General features: G+C 53.6%; 6 protein-coding genes across 6 annotated transcripts; 2 read left to right on the top strand and 4 right to left on the bottom strand.

Moving 5' to 3' along the window:
- Positions 1 to 241: 241 nt before the first annotated feature.
- gliP (nonribosomal peptide synthetase gliP) lies at positions 242 to 6,759 on the top strand (the record flags this gene model as incomplete). Its single annotated transcript, XM_024831761.1, has 5 exons — positions 242 to 854; positions 903 to 4,137; positions 4,165 to 4,291; positions 4,340 to 5,731; positions 5,770 to 6,759. The coding sequence occupies 5 exons, from the start codon at positions 242 to 244 to the stop codon at positions 6,757 to 6,759; spliced, it is 6,357 nt and encodes a 2,118-aa protein (XP_024683983.1).
- Positions 6,760 to 7,148: 389 nt separating this feature from the next.
- On the bottom strand, positions 7,149 to 8,474 carry gliJ (dipeptidase gliJ; the record flags this gene model as incomplete). The annotated part of the gene is made up of 4 exons (XM_024822142.1): positions 7,149 to 7,629; positions 7,684 to 7,773; positions 7,827 to 8,195; positions 8,254 to 8,474. The coding sequence occupies 4 exons, from the start codon at positions 8,472 to 8,474 to the stop codon at positions 7,149 to 7,151; spliced, it is 1,161 nt and encodes a 386-aa protein (XP_024683984.1).
- A 346-nt stretch (positions 8,475 to 8,820) lies between these two features.
- Positions 8,821 to 10,223, top strand: gliI (aminotransferase gliI; the record flags this gene model as incomplete). Its single annotated transcript, XM_024829724.1, has 3 exons — positions 8,821 to 9,226; positions 9,285 to 9,697; positions 9,753 to 10,223. 3 exons carry the CDS (start codon positions 8,821 to 8,823, stop codon positions 10,221 to 10,223), a joined length of 1,290 nt encoding a protein of 429 aa, XP_024683985.1.
- A 686-nt stretch (positions 10,224 to 10,909) lies between these two features.
- Positions 10,910 to 12,310, bottom strand: gliZ (Zn(II)2Cys6 domain-containing transcription factor gliZ; the record flags this gene model as incomplete). Its single annotated transcript, XM_024822103.1, has 1 exon — positions 10,910 to 12,310. One exon carries the CDS (start codon positions 12,308 to 12,310, stop codon positions 10,910 to 10,912), a length of 1,401 nt encoding a protein of 466 aa, XP_024683986.1.
- Positions 12,311 to 15,298: 2,988 nt separating this feature from the next.
- P174DRAFT_386801 (uncharacterized protein) lies at positions 15,299 to 16,828 on the bottom strand (the record flags this gene model as incomplete). Its single annotated transcript, XM_024823323.1, has 1 exon — positions 15,299 to 16,828. One exon carries the CDS (start codon positions 16,826 to 16,828, stop codon positions 15,299 to 15,301), a length of 1,530 nt encoding a protein of 509 aa, XP_024683987.1.
- A 463-nt stretch (positions 16,829 to 17,291) lies between these two features.
- Positions 17,292 to 19,208, bottom strand: P174DRAFT_404100 (putative dimethylallyl tryptophan synthase). The gene is made up of 2 exons (XM_024824013.1): positions 17,817 to 19,208; positions 17,292 to 17,765 (listed from the first exon to the last, which is right to left on the bottom strand). Exons 1-2 carry the CDS (start codon positions 19,001 to 19,003, stop codon positions 17,639 to 17,641), a joined length of 1,314 nt encoding a protein of 437 aa, XP_024683988.1. The 5' UTR covers positions 19,004 to 19,208; the 3' UTR covers positions 17,292 to 17,638.
- Positions 19,209 to 19,852: the final 644 nt, after the last annotated feature.

A 19,852-nucleotide genomic window follows, 5' to 3' on the forward strand; every position in this document is an offset into this window, starting at 1 on the left:
CCTATACTAGGAGTGGCCATAGTGGATGCCAATAGGGGCTGTACGTGGAGTCCAAGGAATACTGCATGGACAAGACGGCCATCCATCCCCGGACATCCCCGAGAGACAGCCATATGAAGCATCGACTTGCCTCGAGGCCAATCTTCATCAAAGTTCTCTCAACAGAAAAAGAGTCAGGCATGTCTACTCCTTTTTGAATATATACTGTATTATTGTTTGGCTCAACCCTACGCTCTTCATCATGCCATCAGTAGTAGCCCTCGACCTCTGCCAGCTTTTTGCCCGGTCCGTCGCTCGGACGCCACACCAGCTGGCAGTCGACCATGAGAGCGGCTCGCTCACCTATACCGAACTCGATGTGGCCTCATCGAACTTGGCACGGAAGCTACAGCAAGAAGGAGTAGTACCTGGCGAAGCGGTGCTCTTACTTACCGAGCACGGCACCCGGAATATTGTCGCGCTGCTGGCCATCCTCAAGGCCCACGCCTGTTATGTCCCTCTGGACCGCAGCTCGTGGTCGTCAGAGCGGATCCAAGCAGTACTGGACGGAACAGACAGCCGTATTCTGATCAACACAACCGTCGAGCCGTTCGAAAGCCCGCGGCACACAGTCATCCATCTGACCAGCGCCGATGTGACCGCTCTATCGACGGACCGCAGCACCACCAAGGCTATTCCCGACATCGCTCCCGAAGACCTCGCCTGTCTGATCTTCACCAGTGGGAGCACAGGTGTGCCCAAGGGCGTCATGATTCCACACCGTGCGGTGGCCAATTATGCCCAGACCAGTCCATTCAACATGGATGTGCAGCCGGGAGACCGAGTACTGCATATCTTGTCGGTATCCTTTGATGGTAAGTTCTCCCCTGCGTATCCTGCATAACGAAACGCTCACTGTCTAGCCTCGACGGGCATGCTCTTTTCCATTCTAGGCAACTCGGGCATCGTGGTCCCTGCCACAATGGACACTCTATTCGACAAAGCGCAGACCTGCTCGACCCTCGCGTCAACGCCTTCAATCCTGGCCACGCTACCCCTACCAACGGCATTACCAGACAGCTACCCATACGTCCATACTATTCTGTTGGGTGGAGAGTCGCCACCAGCCCCGCTGTTGTCCAGCTGGCTTGAATTCGGCGTCCGCATCCTGAACGCATACGGTCCCACGGAAACCACCTGTGCCTCATTGATGCAGGAGGTAGAGGTCTGCCAGGAAACGGGAATGATCAATCGGAGTATCATCGGTCGCCCGATGCCCAACGGACCGGTATACCTGCTGCAGCCGGATACTCTCCTCCCCGTCGAGGAAGAAGGCGAAGAAGGTGAGATTGCGATTGCAGGCGTCGGCCTGGCCCACGGCTACTACCGAAATGCCGCCCTTACAGCCGAGAAGTTTATCGACTGGCACGGTAAGCGAGTCTATCGCACCGGCGACCAAGGACGCTGGACCCGTCGTAACGATGGCCAGCGGGTGGTGGAGTTCCGCGGCCGCAGTGATCGAACCGTCAAAAATCGCGGATTTCTGGTCAATCTGCCTGCAGATGTCGAGGAACCGCTACGCCAGATGGGCTTTGGTGTCACCGACGTCTATGCTTCGCTGATCAACGGTCTGTTGGTTGTGCTGGTGACCCCGGCCACTGCCGATCTGGACGGCCTGCAGAATGAGGCGCAGCGCCGACTGTCTTCCTTCCACAGGCCGGGTCGATACATGGCTGTGGATCAGTTTCCACTGTCAGCCAACGGAAAGATTGACACCAAGGCGATCGAGAACATGCTAAAAGAGTACCAGGCGCGTCTCTGCGAGGGCACGCAAGATGAAGATACCGTAGGGGCAGAGCGTCCTACGGAGCGCGAGCAAGTCATAGCCGAGTGCATGTATACAGCGTTGGGACTGGATCTCCCGTCTGCGTCGACGTTGAGAGATATCAATTTCTTTGCCATGGGTGGAAACTCCCTTGCTGCTCTTCGGTTCACCTCCTTGTGCCGTGAACGGGGCATCCTTCTGACTACTCGTGATCTGTACCTGCATCCGACGGTCAGAGGCATCCTCCCGTATGCCCGCGACCTCCTTCGGTCTGGCCAGTCGGTATCCGACAAAGAGGAGCAAATCAACGACCGAGTATCTCTCAAGGCCGAGGTCGCTGCTGCACTTCCACTCTTAGACGGCAAGGTTCCATCCGACATTGAGGTGGCTCCGTTGACACCCCTCCAGCTAGAGCTGAGCGCTCCCATTTTCCAAAGCGATGGGACCAACACGAATCAGCTGCTGCAATCATACCCCTTGGCCATGGCTGAACCCATCTGCAATGCATGGAGACAGGTCGCACTCAGTGAGCCCGTCTTCCGGACGCAAATCGCCCTGGATATCGGGCCCGGCGTGCAGATCGTTCACGCACAGCCACGGTGCCAGCCTCAGGAAGTCGTCTTTCATGGCCGGCAAGACTACAACGCTGCATTGAGCAATCCTTCTCGTCTGGCTGTCGGACTGGGTATGCGTTTGGAGTTTATGAAATTCATCCCCGATGACGACGATGACGACGAGGGTGAGGTGACCGTCGTCTGGACGGCCCATCACAGCCTGATTGATGGTTACTCCCTCGGACTCATTCTGGCTCGGGTGCAGCAGGCAACCCAGGGTGTTACCCCGTCCCGTGTCTCTTCCTTTGTGGACGCAGCGTGGAACCTGCAGAGTGTGCAGAAGCAGAGAGACGCCGAGGCACGGCGGTTCTGGGAGGAGTATCTGCAGCCGGTGCGGTCAGTCGCGAAAACAGAGGCAATCACAAAGCCGGTAGCGCAGCCGTACCTCGCTCAGGAGTTGCTGTTCAAGCATGTCGGCGGCGTGGACGAGCTGCACCGACTCGCATCCAGCTGCAGTGTCACCCTGGCGGCCGTCTACTACACCGCGTGGGCCATGACCCTTGCTCGGACGACCAAGTCCAACTTGGTTACTCTGGGAGTGGTCTTCTCCGGTCGAGAGGTTCTGCCGGATGATGCGCACGCCGTCGGCCCATTGATGGCCACTCTGCCCCTGGTATGCCACCTTGAGGGAGACGCATCCATTGAGCGCCAGCTGCAGACCACGCTCGAAGGTCTGGCAACCATTAGCGCCTACGCATGGTCTGCCCCAGATCAAATCGGGTACCGGGTCGACTCTCTGCTGGCGACGCAGTATGACTTCCCAGCCTACGACCAACCCATCCCGCCCCACACGGAGCAGTTCTTTGAGAACACGACCTTTGCATTGAGTCTACTGGTCGAAGCTGATGCTCGTTTCCGTTTGGTCTACAATCCTTCCGTGCACGGCGAGCAGACGATACAGCAATATGCCGAAACTTTCCAACAGGCCCTCAAGACGCTGGTGGGTGATTCGACAATGGAGGTATGGCTCACAGGGCCCGCAAAGACACCTCTTGTGATCGGCCAAGCCTCTGATATCGAACATGACAGTGTGCCGAATGTGGCGTCGGCGTTCTATGCGTCGGTCGACCTCCACGGGGATTTGATAGCCGTGGACGGACCAGGAGGCGCGTTATCCTACCGGGCACTGGATCAAAAGTCCAACGCGGTGGCCTCGCATATTGCGAAACACTTCCCCGGCGCTCAAGTCATTGCCATTCACGCCGATGCAACCCTCAGCTGGGTTGTCGGTATCCTGGGTATCCTGAAAGCGGGCTGTGCATACTGCCCTCTCGATCCTGCGTACCCCATGGCGAGACGCGTCGCGGTGTACGAGCAAAGCGGTGCCAGTGCACTCTTGATCCCTAATGCCTGCACGTCGTCCGCGGCCATCCTGCCAATAACCGGCATTCGTGTCTTCACGATTCAAGAAACCGAGACAAGCGACACAAGCAGGCAGCCACCGTTGCTCGCGAACGCAAACGAGGATGCCCTCATCGTCTTCACCTCCGGCACGACCGGCCGCCCCAAGGGGGTCCCGATCAGCCACAGGGGCCTTCTGGCTTTGCAGTCAAATCCCGAAGCCACCATGTTCAGCCGTCCCGGTCGTCGTATTGCTCAGTTCATGTCGCCTGCGTTCGACTACTGCGCCAACGAGATTTTCTCTGCGTTGCTCCATGGCGGAACCTTGGTGCTTCGTGACCCGTCCGACCCTCTGGCCCATCTGGCCAAGGTCGATGTGTCGACAATTACTCCTTCTGTGCTCAGCGTGCTGAATCCGGACGACTATCCTAACCTCGACATGGTCTATGCAACAGGAGAACCTGTCACTCCCGGCTTGCTCGCTCGGTGGGGCGAGGGTCGCGCATTCTACAATGCCTATGGTCCTGCAGAGGTAGGTCCCTAGTGTATCCTCATGTTTGATATAGACTAATCCTCCTAGTGCTCTATCTGTACGTCGTTTACGCGCCTGGAACCCGGCCAGCAGGTCACCATCGGAAACACCATTCGCACCGCGCGCATGTACATCTTGGACCAGGATCTAGAGCCCGTGTCGGAGGGCCAAACGGGAGAGATCTTCCTGGCCGGACAACAGGTGATGCGAGGCTACGTGGGAGACGATGCCAAGACTGCTTACAGCGTGCTACCGGATCCCTGGCATCCTGGTGAACGGATGTATCGCACAGGCGACTACGGCTATTGGAATGCAGACAGGCAGATTGTCTACATTGGACGGCTGGACCGGCAGGTCAAAATCCGCGGCTTCCGCGTCGAGCTCGCGGCGGTCGAGCAGAAGATGTACCAGGAGGAGCCACGGCTCACTCAGGCGGCTGCGCTCGTTGTCAATGATACTCTGGTGGCGTTTGTCATGCCGCACGACGTCGATGTCAGTCGTCTGGAGCAGCGACTGCGTGAGTCGCTCCAGCCCAGCTGGGTGCCCCAGGTGATTACCGCGCTTGAGGAGTTCCCCTGGACGGCCAACCGCAAGGTCGATTATCGCAAGCTGGCGGAGAGAGCCACCCTGACCCGGCCGGAGGACGCCCTGCCGCAGCAAAAGACGAGTTTAGGGACAATGGCAAAAGATGCTTCTATCGCAGACGGAATCGCAACCCTGTGGAAGAACGTATTGCGCCTGCAGGCGGGCGGCAGCTCTCGCAAGCTCTGTGAAGAGGATGACTTTCGTGCGCTGGGTGGCCATTCCGTGCTGCAGATGATGCTGGCGGCTCGCCTCGGCAGCACCTTTGGCATCTCCGTGTCGATGCGCGATGTGATTGAGCATTCCACCCTAGCCGAGCAGGTCGAGCTGGTGCGCCGCAAACGTCAGGCCTCGACGGCCAAGCCGCGGACCATCTGCGACGCGTTTCCCGATCACTGCCTGTCGCCGTTGGAGCGCCAGACATGGTTCCAGTACCTGATCGCTTCCGACGTGCGGACCTTCAATATTCCCGTCCTGCTGCATCTCGGCGGGACCTTTGATCGTGACCGTCTGATCCAGTCCTTCAACGCTGTGTTGGCGTCACGCAAGGTCTTCCGCACCAACTTTGTTGAGACCTCGCTGGGCCCGTGCCGAATCTTCCGGGACACGCCGCCACGAGTCCTCCTGTGCGACGGCGCCCTCGACATGACCAAGGAGATCGATCGGGGGTTTGACCTAGCTCGTGATGAGCTCATCCGCGTCTTCCTGGACCGTCGCACCCTCCTCGTGGTTACCAGTCACGCCGTCGCCGATCTCAACAGCGTGCAGAATCTGCTACAGGAAGTCTCTGCCGTGTACGCGGGACGAACGACCCCAACTGCGGACCGATGGCACTATCCCCGGGCCCGGCCTGGTCACGTCAGGCCACAGAGCAGGAACGGAACTTCTGGTCTCAGTATCTCGAGGGCGCTCCCCAGCGCCTGGACATTCCGCGGTATCCCGGCCAAATGACCTTTGAAGGCCGCTCGCGAGTCTCCGAGTTCAAAGGAAACCTCGTTCGACGCGTCGTCGCTTTGGGACAGGAATACGGCCTGAGCCAGCACCAGCTGGTCTGTGCCGCCGTAGCGCAGACACTCCAGTGGCTCGCCGGCTCCAACGACGTCGTGCTCGGTTCTCCGTGGGCCAACCGCGGGCACGCCGTGGAGCAAGAGTCGATGGGTCTATTCCTCGATCGCCTGCCTCTTCGCTTCAAAACACCGGTGAATGCAGACTGCGCCACCATCCTGCAGTCTACCCGCGAAGCGAGCCAAGCGGCCGTCTGCAACGCCATTCCGTTCGAGCAGGTCCTTAACCTCCTCCACCTGCCGCGGACCATCCGGCAGCACCCGCTCTTCGAAGCCATGGTCACCTTCCATCTCAAGGGGGCCGTGGAAGATTGTCTCGCCATCGAGGGTCTGGAGGTGAAGCGCGAGATGTGCTTTGCATCGGGGGCCAAGTTCCTCCTCATGTTCGAATGGACCGAGATCGAGACGGACCACTGGACGCTCCGCATCGAGTACGACGATCACCAGCTGGACGACGGGATCATCACCACGATCGAGGAGAGCATCCGGTGTGTCCTCGAGGGGCTGGCCGATCGCCTGTCTCGAGCCGCCATCCACGAGCGCTTGAATGCGATGAACAAGACGGCCAAGACCAAAGTCGATTGGAACTTCTACCGCCGCCTGGTGGGGATTCTGCGGCGCGAGATGGCCACCTGCTTGGGCGTCTCGCTGGATGAGTTTCCCTGCTCGGTCTCCTTCTTCGAGGCAGGCGGCGACTCGATCCAGGCCTGGCGGTTGAGCCGGCAGTTGAAAAGGGTTGGGCTGGAGGTGCCCATTTGCACTATTTTCGATCATCCGACGGCGCAGGATTTGGCTCAGCGTCTTTATCGTCAGGTTCTTTAGTTCTTTCAAGACACTTTAGATTGTAGCATTGCTTTAGATTGTTCATCTGTTATTAACCTGTGTATTTGCATATATTCACCTACCAATAGCTAACCCTATCAATTAAAACCTTCTTAGAATCTTTAGTATCAGTAAGAGTAATAGTACGTCGCATATTACCATCCTGGTATAATGCTGAGAACTACATCCTGACGAGCGATCTAGATATTAAAAAAAGAGATTATCACTTACTCCTAGTTGGACTCTACATGTATCCTGACCTAAAACAACAGAAGTAAAGGAAATGCGGAGATAACTGTATCAAGACGGAGGACGACTTACTTCAAGCAGAAAGTTCAATGCATCATCATGTCCTAAATTGACTCTATCATATCCTAAATGCCTATTTCCTACTCTTGAGGCACCAACTTCCTCACTCGTTCTCTCTCCCGCGTCAACTGTCCCTTGATATCCTCATTCCATACCTCGTCCAATTCGTCGCAAAGACATTCTTCCCCTGCTCCTTGAAGCTCAGCCGCAACACGTTCCACATCCTCCATCACGCGAATAACATTCAATCCCATCACCCGTTTGACGTCCTCCTCGGATACTCCGCGCTCAAGCAATCCCGCCACCAAGGCAGGATAGCACGAGACATCATGCAGCCCGTCCGGACCGCGGAGCATCCCGTCAAAGTCGGACCCGATGCCGACGTGCTCGTAGCCGATCCGCGACCCGGTGTAGATGATATGATCGATGACGTGGCTGAGTGCGGCCTGGTGCGCGTCAGATGCCAGCAGCTCGCGCAGGAAGCAGATCATGATTACGCCTCCGTTGCGTTGAAGCAGGTGCAGGTTCTCGTCGGTGACGTTGCGAGGGTGTGTGCAGAGACTATATCTTCTGGTTATGAGCTGCTGTCGTCTAGATTCATGGCGTGCCACTTACATGGAAGAATGAGAGTAGATAACCGGTGCCCGAGAAAGCCGCAGCGCTTGTGTTTGCGCTTTGTGTGACGTGTGCGAGAGGTCAATCATCCTGGTACAATGAGCCACACGTATACGTACGCCACTCTGCAGGGCAATACGTACATCCCCATCCGATTAAGCTCCCGAATCAGCCGTTCTCCCTTGCTGGATAGTCCGCCGTGGATCTCAGGGGATACCGTCGCCGCGTCAGCAAACGAATTGTGACAGTTGTGCGTCAGTGTCACATAGCGAACGCCCAGTCGATACAGCATGCGCAGGGCGCTGACGCTGTCGGCGGTCTGATGGAGGCCTTCGATCCCAATCAGACTCGCGACGCGGCCCGCACGAAAGCTGCTCCAGATACTGGCGGCTGAGTCGGCGAACTGAAGGATTGTCGGGTGTCTCTCGATCAATCTGTGGATTACATCGATCTGTTGAAGGGTCTGGCGGAGGGCTTCTAAACTGCCAACCTCTGGGTCTGGGTTCTTGGAGCTGAATCGCAGTTTACTAAATGGTGTCTTAAGCGCAAACATTAGGGGTAGACACTTACCAAGGCACATATGCGCTCCAGAACTGGCCACCCAACAGTCCCTTCTGTAGACGCTGGAGATCAGTCTGGCCGATTGGCATATCATACAGATGGGTATTTTGGCCATTGATGTCATTGCGAAACCATCCGCGTATCATGTATGGAAAGTCATTATGGCCGTCGATCAGAGGTACCTCTTTCAGAAGCCTCCGGGCCTGTTCGTCGATCCCGCTCGGAGACATTCTAGCTAAGTCTAGTATTGTTCCTAGCTAAATTTGTATTCTGTCTATCATGGAGATCTGATATTGCATTTCTTGTCGTTGGGCCTCGCGGAGTCAATGTACCCTACTGCAGCCTCTTGCTTCGGTGACCGAAACAAATTCTCCATCCACTCCTTCGAATTTTGATGCAACACAGTTATTGCTGCCTTTTAATACGTTCATTTCGGATTCCGATTATTATTTTACACAAGTCTCTTCAATGGATAGAAACGTGTTCTATTTTTCTGAGACTGCTTATCATGATATGATGAAGTCCATCTAACAAGTCAGGTCACGTATAACGCAAACAGAGACACGAGGCAACACAATGCCATCTGAGACACTTCCTTCCCTAGCGCATCGTGCTCGCACAAACATCCAATGGTTCACCAACAAGCATATGCGACAGGTCTCTCGGCTCAATGCAAAACAACGCCGAGTCAATATGATGACGGCAGAGAACTGGTCCGTCCGAGAGGAGCTCGTCGACCAGTACAAGGCGCTCTTCGCCCAACATCTCTCTCCCCGCCATCTGTCCTACGCAGATGGCATGGGTGGTGACGCACAGTTGCTGCAAGCCGCGTCGGACTTCTTCAACCGGGTGTTTGCCGCGCATAGCCGCGTGGAGCAGGCCCACGTCGTCGTAGGGGCCGGATGCAGCTCATTGCTGGAGAATCTGCTGTATGACATCTGCGAGCCGGGGGAGGGCGTGTTGATCGAGACGCCGTTCTGGGGTGCGTGCATCGGGGTTTGTTGCACGGCAATGGTCTTACTGATGCGGGTGGTCTACAGGTGGCTTCGAGACAAGCTTCGTCCTGCGCTCCAACGTCACGGCTGTTCATGTTACACCTCCATCTGACAGTGAATCTGGGGACCTGGATCATCTCGTGGCGACGTACATTGAGTCGTACGAACGGGCTCTGCGTCGGGCCCCTTGCCGCATCAAAGCCATCCTCGTGTGTAACCCACACAATCCATGCGGTCATGTCTACCCCAGGGAAGTAATCCAGGCTCTGCTGCAATTCGCCCAACGGCATAATCTATTCTACATCTCTGACGAGATCTACGCCCTCTCCACCCTCGACGAGCGGATGCCTTTCACCTCGGTGCTTAGCATCGATGTATCCGCCCTGGGTGTAGATCTGGCGCGTATATTCACGTTGTACAGTATCAGCAAGGACCTAGGAAGTAGCGGCTTGCGACTGGTACTGTCTCATATTTCTCTTAACCTCAATGCAGCCCAATACTAATACTGTGCAGGGCTTCGGCATCTCGCAAGCACATCCCGACCTGCGTCTCTCCCTCGCCATTTCGAACCATTCCCGCGTCTCGACATTCACCTCGCTGGTCATCACCGCGCTGCTGCGCGACCCCGCGGCCATCGATACAGTCCTGCATCAGAATCGAGCCGCGCTGCAGCGCAGCACAAAGCTAATCAGCGACTTTCTCGCCTTCCACCAGATCCCCTTTGTTCCGCCGGCCGCGGGGGTGTACATCTGGGCGCGTCTGGGACGCTCAGTGGCAGGTGATGAGCCCAGCTGGGACGACGAGGCCCGTCTGAACGATCGGTTCGAGGCGGCTGGTGTGTCTGTGGGCGCGGGACAAGGCTATTGTGCTAGCGAGCCGGGATGGTTTCGGATTACGTTTGCGATTCCGCGGGAGGAGCTTGTGGAAGGGCTGCGGCGGATTGAAGAGGTGGTTGGAATAGTGGGGAAGAATTGGACGGATTGATGAGCATGTAGAGTATGGATATGGCTTTTCGCTATTCTCGTACTATTTCATGTATATGTGTTCATAATTGTCAGTCCCAGGGCAGGGAAATATGCAATTACTAATTTTACTATTATTGATCTTTTGTCTGTGATAGATATGCTATGGAATTTGTAGAGTTCTACATTGAGTCCACTGTAAAAATGCTAGGAAGAGACCACCTTTTCAATGCTAGTTTGACAACGAGACCGCTAACCCTATCGTCTATACTGTTATTACTTTCTTGTTTATAAGGAGGAGGTTTGATAGGCGATGACAGAATCAGACTTCATCCTATACACTACACAAATATATACTTACCATACAAGATACAAATGTATTAACACAGAACAGCTGCCGTTAGCTTGACACATTTATCATTCATGAGAATTCTTGTTCTATCAATACACAGGCAACTAAATCAATATATCCTAAACAGGCAGTTTTGCGATTTTTGGACTTTTTTTTTTTTTTTTTGTGTTTTTAAAAGGCATCATCGGCATCATCTGAGTGTGATCTTGATCGCACTCTCTAAAGTGTATTCTGTCTCTGGTCCTCGCCTGAAGAGTGTTGGATCGGGGTCATTACCGTAATTCGTACATCCGCCTCCGTACCCGTTCACACTTTGCATAGTGCCTGGGCATGGGTAACAAAAGAAGTTAGGAAGCCTACAGCGCCAGCAGGTTGCACAATCGAGCCGGTATCTGGACCAGCGAGCTCCGAAACTGGGCCGTTTCAGCCGAGCATGAAAGATCAAAGGGTTGATTAATTTCGGGGCCGAATGAGAAGGAGGATGAAGAGGAGGATGAAGAGGAAGAGGAGGACGGGTCAAGGGATTCAAAGACATGCCCGCGGGAAGCGGGACCACGGAGCAGATCCCAGATCTGCCAGCAGACCGCCAGTAAGCGGCGCACCGCGGACCGAATCAAGATGTTTAATATCTCGCTGTGTTCCTCCGCGTCGGGCTCTCCCGGGAGAGGGGCGATTTGGTAGCTTCCTAGCTGGAAGGAGGGATTGGTGTCACTGTTGGTGCTCGAGGGTAGGAAGAGCTCGGAGCTTGGAGTGAGGAGGTCCTCGTCAAAGTCGGCGGACGTCATGCCTGAGCAGCCTGACTTGAAGACAGCCGCTTCGGTCCCTGTGTTGGTGGTCTTTTCCAGCGCTGTCGTTGCTAGCTGCAGCGCGGTCACGGCCATGCAGATACTGCCGGCATCTTTCGGGCAGTGTGAACAGCGGTAGAAGGCGGAAAATGCACGAGCAAAGTTCCGCACAAAGACAAACGTGGCGTCGAATCGACGGATATCTCGAGAGGTCAGGTTGCTGAGGGTCTGGAGGCATTTGCAGGAGCGCAGCAGCTTGGATCGAGGATCCAGCGGCTCCTTGCTCGCCGGCTGGCAGTCAGGCTCGGCGATCGTGCTCCAGAAAAGGGGGTCATTGAAGTCAGGATCCGGGCCTAAACTTGACTCTAATAACGGGAACGAAAGGTCGGAATCGGATATGGACGGCAGAGGAGGGATCCAGTCCGATGAAAATGCAGGAGCCCCGGTACTCTCACTGCAGCTGGAGAAAAACGGGTTGAATTCCTCCTCGTCGTCGAACAGACCGAGACAGTCGTCAGCGTGGGGAGACGCGACTGTGGACGTGGTGGCGCCTGTTGCGCCTGTGGCGGCAGCGGCAGCGGCGGTGTCCACGGTTGGAGTAGGAGCTGTAGTTGTACCTGTAGTTGCAGCTGGGGCTGAGGCTGGGGCTGAGGGATTCCCCGCTATCCGAACGGACCCTGCCGCAGCCGCCGCCACCCGCTGCTCCCGCTCCAGAGTCTTGCGACTCCGGGCCCCCTTGGGTTTGCCGCAGCGGGAGGAATAGCTGTAGGTACATGGACTCATGTACTCGTGGCACCGGGTACAAGGATTGCCCCCCGAGCAGCGAGTCTTTGAGCGGTGACAGGCATCGCAGGCCGACCGTAGCTTGCGAGGCTTGTCTGGTTTGGGTGCGGCAGTAGTAGTCATGGTGCTCATTGTGGACGTCGGGGACGAGGTGAAAGATGGCGACATATCCCGCATAGCTGTCGCCATCGCTGACGAGTAGTTTATCTTTGGGGCGGCCCCATGGAGGAGGTAGACTACTGGCCTTAAATATTAGCATGGGAACGCCCTCGGAGAACGCGTTTAACCTTCTATCGGCGTTGCAGCACCGATGGCAGGGGGTATTCTATTCTGACACCTGAATGTCTCCATGCATGCCGAGTATACTTTGCAGCGCCTCTGATGACGCTGATCTGGCCTGTCACAAAGCAAAGGAGAGTGTCTGTCGCAACTTGATCCGCACTCCAACTAAATTGACCTCGATTCAGTTGACCTTGACAATGTCAATCAGTCCGTCCTGAATGAGCACCACTAGCGGGGGCTTTTTTGCGCCTCAAAATCCTTCGCGCATGCAGATTACAGTTTTAGAGCGCCTGACGATTGGGGATCCGCCTGTCAGATGGCAGAATGTCTCACCACTTGATCCCGCAATCAAACTCAATTGACTCGATTCATGTCCAGTTGATGTTGACATGTCCTTCAACTCTACCCAGAATCTGCGGCTCTTCAACGACAACCCCAGTGCATGTCGAGGAGGAGCACAACCGAATCTTGCAGTCAGCATGGAGCGTGCTTGTGCAACATGGTGAAGGAAATGATCTCTGTGTCGAGATCTGCACGGTTCTCCCCCCGCCAACTCATTGGTCCCACCGGAACAGCCACGCAGCCAAGAAATATTCGCGTGCTAAGGATGTGTCAGTAAGTTGCAGTCCAGAGGGCCGATCACCAACAAAACGACCCGAAAGCGAGGATCTGATTGGCTAGTTGTGCGCATGCCGAGGACCTTGGAGGTCAACAGGGTTGGTTCAACGTGCACGTTGGGGGCGGAAAGCTCGAGTCCACGGTCTCGGCTACATCGGAGACATTTATGCAGTAGACGGTTCAGCACGGAGACTTCAGTACGTTCACGGAGTCCGTACCTCCAATCAGCTGCGGTCTATCGCGGCTCCTACCGAGCGACTTGGTCGATCATATACCAGTTACCCGCTTTGGCAATTCGTGCCTCTCGGCCAACGCCGCACTGACCGCGTCAAATCATCATGGTAACATACATAGTATAGAGAAACGCTACAGCCTCCCTGATCTAGATCATTCTTATTTTTTTTCTAGAGGGTTCGGTTGCTAGTGCTTACGGCCTGCAGCGGTCTCTTGGAAGTAGGGTAGAAACTTTTCAAGAGTTCCTAACAATTATCTGAAGTTATTCACAATATCATTCTTTTCACAGCAGGCAGGCCGTTGAGGTGCGTGGGGTTTAGAATCTAGGTCTGTATATAGTATTCGGGATATAGAGGCAGCCTGCTGGCCACGCGGGCAATATATGCATGATTATCTAGGTCTGTTTGGTGCTTCAAGCTTTAATAGCTGCACGGGGACATCTAGACGGGCCTTCGACTTTATTCTATTCTCTTCTACAGGTTAATTTCCGCCGAATGAAGTTATGCTGAATAACAGGATAGTAAGCGTGGTGGTGAGACCGCTAGCTCTCCAGTAATGGCAGGGGTGGGAATAGCAAATACTGTCGAACTGGGGTCGACCTAGACTACTAGACCAGTAGAGAGATATTAGGTCTAACTCGGAGCGTTTAGCTGCTTAACTTTAGATATGCTTCCTCAGAAATCTAAGCAGTCTAAGCCCCTCTTCCTTTCTTACTCAGCCTACTTTTTGTTCGATACTCTTCCACTCTTATTCTTCCTTCGGTTCTTAGCCTCTGCCGTTAACTACCTTGCTACCTTCTCTTTTGTATATACCCCTTAGGCCTGGTTTAACCGTTTAACACAGCAGGTGTGGAAATATAGATAGCTAGAGGCAGAAGCAGAGTATTATCTTTTCACTCAGTCAGTGGGGGCGCACATGGAGGCATGCTGGGCAGTTAGACCATGTTTCTTGCAGACTTTTAGTTAAATTAATTATGCATATAGACTTACTAGCTACTTTACTACTTATCAGTCATTGCATAAGCCTCACGTGAAGAGGATGAACAATGACTTACCATGGTGATTAGTGACTAGTGATTCAGTGGCGTTCGCCAAGGGGCCAGACACTGGTTAGCAATCGAGTATATCAAGTAACTATAGTTCTATAGATTGTTCATAAAAACCTCAGTCAGCTTTGTGAAGTATCCTGCCTATCCTGACGCATAAGATTGGCCCCTGCCCATCTTGATGCATAAAATTGGGGGTATAATTCTGACGACCAGGTTGGATGAGACCCAATAAGCGTTAGCTTTCGTCGCAGCCTCACTAGTCCTTGGATTACTTGTTCAGTAATCATTATTCTTTAAATACTCTTACATGTGCAGAGTCTTCCATGTGTTTCCACCTGACGCTAGGGGATAATTACCTTCCTAAATTGGCATTTGGTATCATATAGTCTCGTAGGGCTGGGCTCACAAACCTAACAGGCGGTTACAGTCCAGCTCACCCTGACAGGCTCACTGTACATCTGAGCTAGACCTAAAGTTAGCCTCTCCATGCACTTTCAGTCAGATCGTCGGCATTGGCTTCCTACTCCTTCACCAATGACACGTCGCCTCGGAGACATTCCTGAGAAGGATCTAGCCAACGTAGATGAAGCCAACGGTGACGGTCCGACGGATGATTGGTCTGAAACAATCGGAGAACACCGGGGCTGGGCAAGTATGTCTGCAGACATTTTTATAGCTTGGGAGCCTGCATAGCGGAGACTTAGGGCCATGGCGATTAATTCTGTCCGAGGGGGAGGGAAAGGCCGAATACTCTCTCGCCCGCGTTGCAGTCTCGCATACCCTTTGCATTTTTCAGAGAGGAGAGCAGCTGCCAGGAAGAAAAGGGGTGTATTTGAGAAGACAAAGCGAACTGCGCACAAGATCAAAGCTATGACAGGGGCTAGGGTAGACTATTATGTCCGTAGATTTCGAGAATGTCTACAGTAGATATATCAACCAGAATCCTAGAAAGCTCGCTTAGATAACTGTCGAAAATCTGCTAGTAAACCAGAGAATCATGCTTCTCCATGCCAGAACTCATCCAGCTCAACATACTTGCACCAGAGGGGATCATGCTCAATACGCTTCATTGCCGATGGCTCCAGAGAGATATTAAACTCCCACGGGGCAGTCCTATCCTCACTCCGCTGCGCCATCACAAAGATCAGGCCATCGGTGTACCCGTCTGGGGCTCTCGTCCGGAGCGGCTTGCCCAACATGCCTCCAAAATCAGCGTCATACACACTGATCTCGCGCCAGTTGCTGACATAGAGACTCCCTGTATCCAGTGTCACTGAAAGATGGCACGGAGACTTTTGCACGTGGGAGATATAGTCGCGGATACAGTCGTCATCGATTGCGTTCAGCTTCGCTCTGAGTCCGTAGGCGACTCGACAAAAGGACATGGCCCATTCGTCGTCTTCGGAGTGGTCTGCGCAAAAGCTAGAAGTGGCCTCCGTGTTGGCATCACCAGGCGCAGCGAAAAAACGCAGCGGGACCTGCTCCCGGAGAAGACACACGGCGTTACCTAAAGTCGATTTGGGTAATGGCGGCGACAGTCGAGAGCGAACGTTCACTGGTAGACCCAGGCTAGATGTCGCATGTAGGAGGTCTGGTGGGAGCTGGTGAACGCTGCGCTCGCGTAATTCGGGGTATCGCGCTCGATTGATACATGTCCACAAGAGGGCAGCAACAACATCATTACTCGAGACCCAGGCGCTTTCAGTGGCATCCTCAGTTGAAAGCCCATACTTCTTGACCATTTTCGGGATCGATTGATTGCAGCGCTTTTTGAGCGCGTTGATCTTGTCGGTGGCGATTGTGAAACATCGATTGACGATAGTAGTTTGACGACCTTCGAGTGCTGACTGGACGCCTTTGTAATAGGACACCATACTATCCAGCGGCCTGTACTCGGGGAATATTGTTGGATCAAAAGGTGTCTCGCGAATGTGCGAGAGGACTTTTCTTGCTTCTGCCTCCTGGGCCGGCGACGTGGTCAAGTCAGGCTCGTCGTCCGGAGCACAGCGGCAGCAGGCTGCGAGGTTTTGGACGATTGATCCCATCCCTGTTGCGTCAAAGGAACAGTGATGCGTAGCCACCGAGAGAATGATACCATCCGTGTGAACGTTAACTTGGAACCCGACGATGGGTTGAGGGCGTGAAGGATCTGGAAGCCGTGGGTAGGGCATATACGGTTCATGCGGAAGGTCATCACCATCGCTGCTTGGCTTGTCCATCTGTTTGCATACATGGTGTAGGGATGTTCCATGGTGCTTGACCTTGAGTATACGGTTGAGCTCGAAGTTGGGCGCAGGGCGAACGAGAAGAATCTCTTTCCCACCGTCGGATGCGGGCACGGCCGTGAACTCACCCGAAAGGAAGGGTAACTTTTGTACAAGACGGTCAACTCCGGACTCAAGCAGAGGCACCGCAGCGAGAGGATTAGAAAGGTTGAAGACGAGTTGACATCGGAGATAGAGAGGGATGCTTAGAGCATCGACAGAGGAGCCGACATATGGTTCAAAACTGACAGTCACAGTCATGATGAGTGTGTATTAACAATCTAAATCCTGACCCTCCTTGCAACGCTACAGACTACATTCCTAGTATAGGACTTAAATATCGCCGTTTGGCTCAGTGCTTCAAGTTGTCGCTTTCCCCGTGACAGTGTGAATGGTGATTTGTCACACCGACACTGGGCGTTTCTGACCTGTATCAGACCGAATTAAATTAATTTTTGATTAGACTCAGGAATAAAAAGCTTGGTCTATGTCAGTCTCATTCTATTCCAATGGGTGTCTGCCTTGCCGGATACGAGGTGACTAGTGAGCAGTGACAGAATGCATGCATCATGCAATGCACAGAGTTAAAAGTGTCGTACACACCGCTTTTCGCATTCTACGGCAGCCGACAGCTGTTGCAACATTACAGTTAGGGTTGGCTGAAGACTATGGTATCTTTGCCATTGCAATGTGGAAATCCCTTGCTTCAGCATCTCCCCCCGGAGTCAGAGATAGACTCCTACCCAACTGGGAACGTCCGTGAGCTTGAGGCATGCAGCCTCCGCATAATTGAGCTATATCAGATGTATTTGCCGATGCACTGATGGAGCATGACGACTCCATGATTTTATTCAGTCGATCACTTAGCGTGGTTAATGGCTATGCGATGTTGATGGCGTTGTGTAACCCTAACCATGCTGCATATCAAGGAGAAAGCACAGTATTTTCAAGAAACGCCCCTGTCCAGCTACTGTGCAATTGCTACCTATGGAAGCTGATACATGGCCACGATCCATCTGCCTGCCATTTGACTAAGTCAAGAGCCTTGTGTTTCATACTAACGACTGACTCCTAAAGATTGCCCTGCATACCACCAACTGCATGGAAGTAAACGGTCAGATATGCGCCACCGGACTCTGTGTAAGAAAAGGCCACCCAGCGCTGGACTGTCGTGGTCTCTGCGAGGTTTCGACAAGGGCTAGATTGTGTTAGCATTCCGTCACAGGAGTCTCATTCTTAGAGCACCTACTTGTTCGCATAAAGATCGTTCTTGTACTGCGCAGCCAACCCCTTCCACCCCAAGTACTCCCAAAATTTGGTGAGCGCATTAGCCATGGCCTCATCATTCCTTCCGTGCAAAGGAAGATAGAGCTGCGGCTTGGGCGTTGCGCTACCTGATGATAGCTCGTAATTGACCACAAGTGGTAGCTGGTCCACGTCTGAGTGTGAACGGACGGCATCATCAAACTGCAGAACCCTCCATAGCTCTTCCGCAATCTCCAGCCCTTTCATCGTGGCAGAGTCGGTGACCGATCCGCCCAGAGTCCAGAGTTCTCGCAGCGTCGTCAGGCACAGCTGGGAATCGGCAACGTACAGCTTGATACGCGACTTTTGCGGAACGATGCAATCGACCGCTAGAATGAAAATGTCGCTGGTGACAGTAGGCTTTGCAAAGAGCTTGGTGACGAAGCTTTTCAGGACGAGCAACGGAGACTCGATTTGCCTCGGGGCGATTGACTCAATAGCATTGAAGGCGACGTCCTGCACCGGTATTCCACTCACAAGAGACTTCCCCTTGAGGAAAAAGTATGCCTTTGGGATGATAGCTCCATTCTTGAGATCAAACGCAATGACCTTGCTCTGCCGGCGCTGTTTGATCAACTTCGACCCGGCGAGGCTAGCCTCGCTGGTGGTCAAGCTAAGCTGCGAGTCGAAATAGTCGAACAGTCGCAGGTCAACCGTAGGGTCCAAGCGGGAAAGCCTTCCTAGAACCTCCCGCGTCATGAACTGGTTCATGGGATCCTGTGAGGTGCCCGCGAACTCGCCCACAGGCTCGCAGCCCAGTCGGACGGTCGCCTTGGAGGCTTGGTAGTTGACGCTCAATTCCATGGGATAGCCCTCGGCTGAGAAGCCGCTGATGTAGTTGGCTTCTGCACTAGACCGAATGAAGGGACCAAGGTCAGGGAGAACATGCCGGTGATAGAAGGCCAGGTACTGGTACTGCTGGTGGACATCGTAGCCGCACTGGATCAAGAGATTATTAAAGTACGGGGCAGTGTTGAGCCAATACTGCTCTTGGTCAATTGTCGGAAGTCCAAGGGATTTTCCCAGCACCTTCCACGGCAATTGCTGGTCGTTTGAGGTCCCGTTCGTCTCCAGGGACTTATTCTCAGTAGTTCCTTGAGCAGAATCGGTTTGCATAGACAAGGGAGACATAGTGGCTGCGGAACTGTATATCTTCAGATCAGAAGGACCAAATCGATTGTATGACAGTTATGAAGCATTGAATGTAGTAAGAGGCTTTAATACTACACTGTGGACAAACCACGAGTACATTAAGGAGATAATAATGAATTATCCACGTTGAGTACCCTACACTGGCTTTTTGTTCAGGAAGACCTACCACCTTGCTTTACACCGACGCTGACTGCATGAGAAGGGGGATTTACGCACTACCGTGTATGGAGATCACATCAGATTGCCAGAGCAAATCGAGTTTGTCCGACATTCCCGGTCAGGTCCTTGCTTTGTCGGTGTTCTCCACACAGATATGTGGCATGGTCTATGGAATGTCTACGTCGATGTGGCAGATCCCTTGCCGATGGTTGTGAAATAAGCTGCATATGTCGCACTGAGTCACATTGAAACAAGTAATGGTGCTCAGCTCAGGGGGCTGAAATCAAAAGAAACTCGGGCTATGACTAAATGTTTGCATTCTACATGGGCTGAAAAGAATAAAACCTATTTACCTGCTTGACAAGCAGTGGCCTAGAGTCCCATTCTACTCTTCGGTCTCAGGCTATATGGAAATAATGGCTGAATTTTGAGTTGCATTCTAGACCCCTGCACCGGGTTGACAAACAATGGCTCGGCATAAGCCTTACCCAACCATCAAAGCTGATGGAGATCATCTTAGACCAAATCGAAATCACTCAAAGTAGACGCCTCTGACTGGTGAAGGGGAAAAAAAGCATGGACAGGTGGCTTAGTGGCGGCCGAGATGACTTCAGCTATTTCTGCATCCATTTGCTCGGGTTCTGTTCTTTTTCCAACTATTGGCTGTAC

Source organism: Aspergillus novofumigatus (genome assembly GCF_002847465.1).
Source record: "Aspergillus novofumigatus IBT 16806 chromosome Unknown P174scaffold_3, whole genome shotgun sequence".
Classification (NCBI taxonomy): domain Eukaryota; kingdom Fungi; phylum Ascomycota; class Eurotiomycetes; order Eurotiales; family Aspergillaceae; genus Aspergillus; species Aspergillus novofumigatus.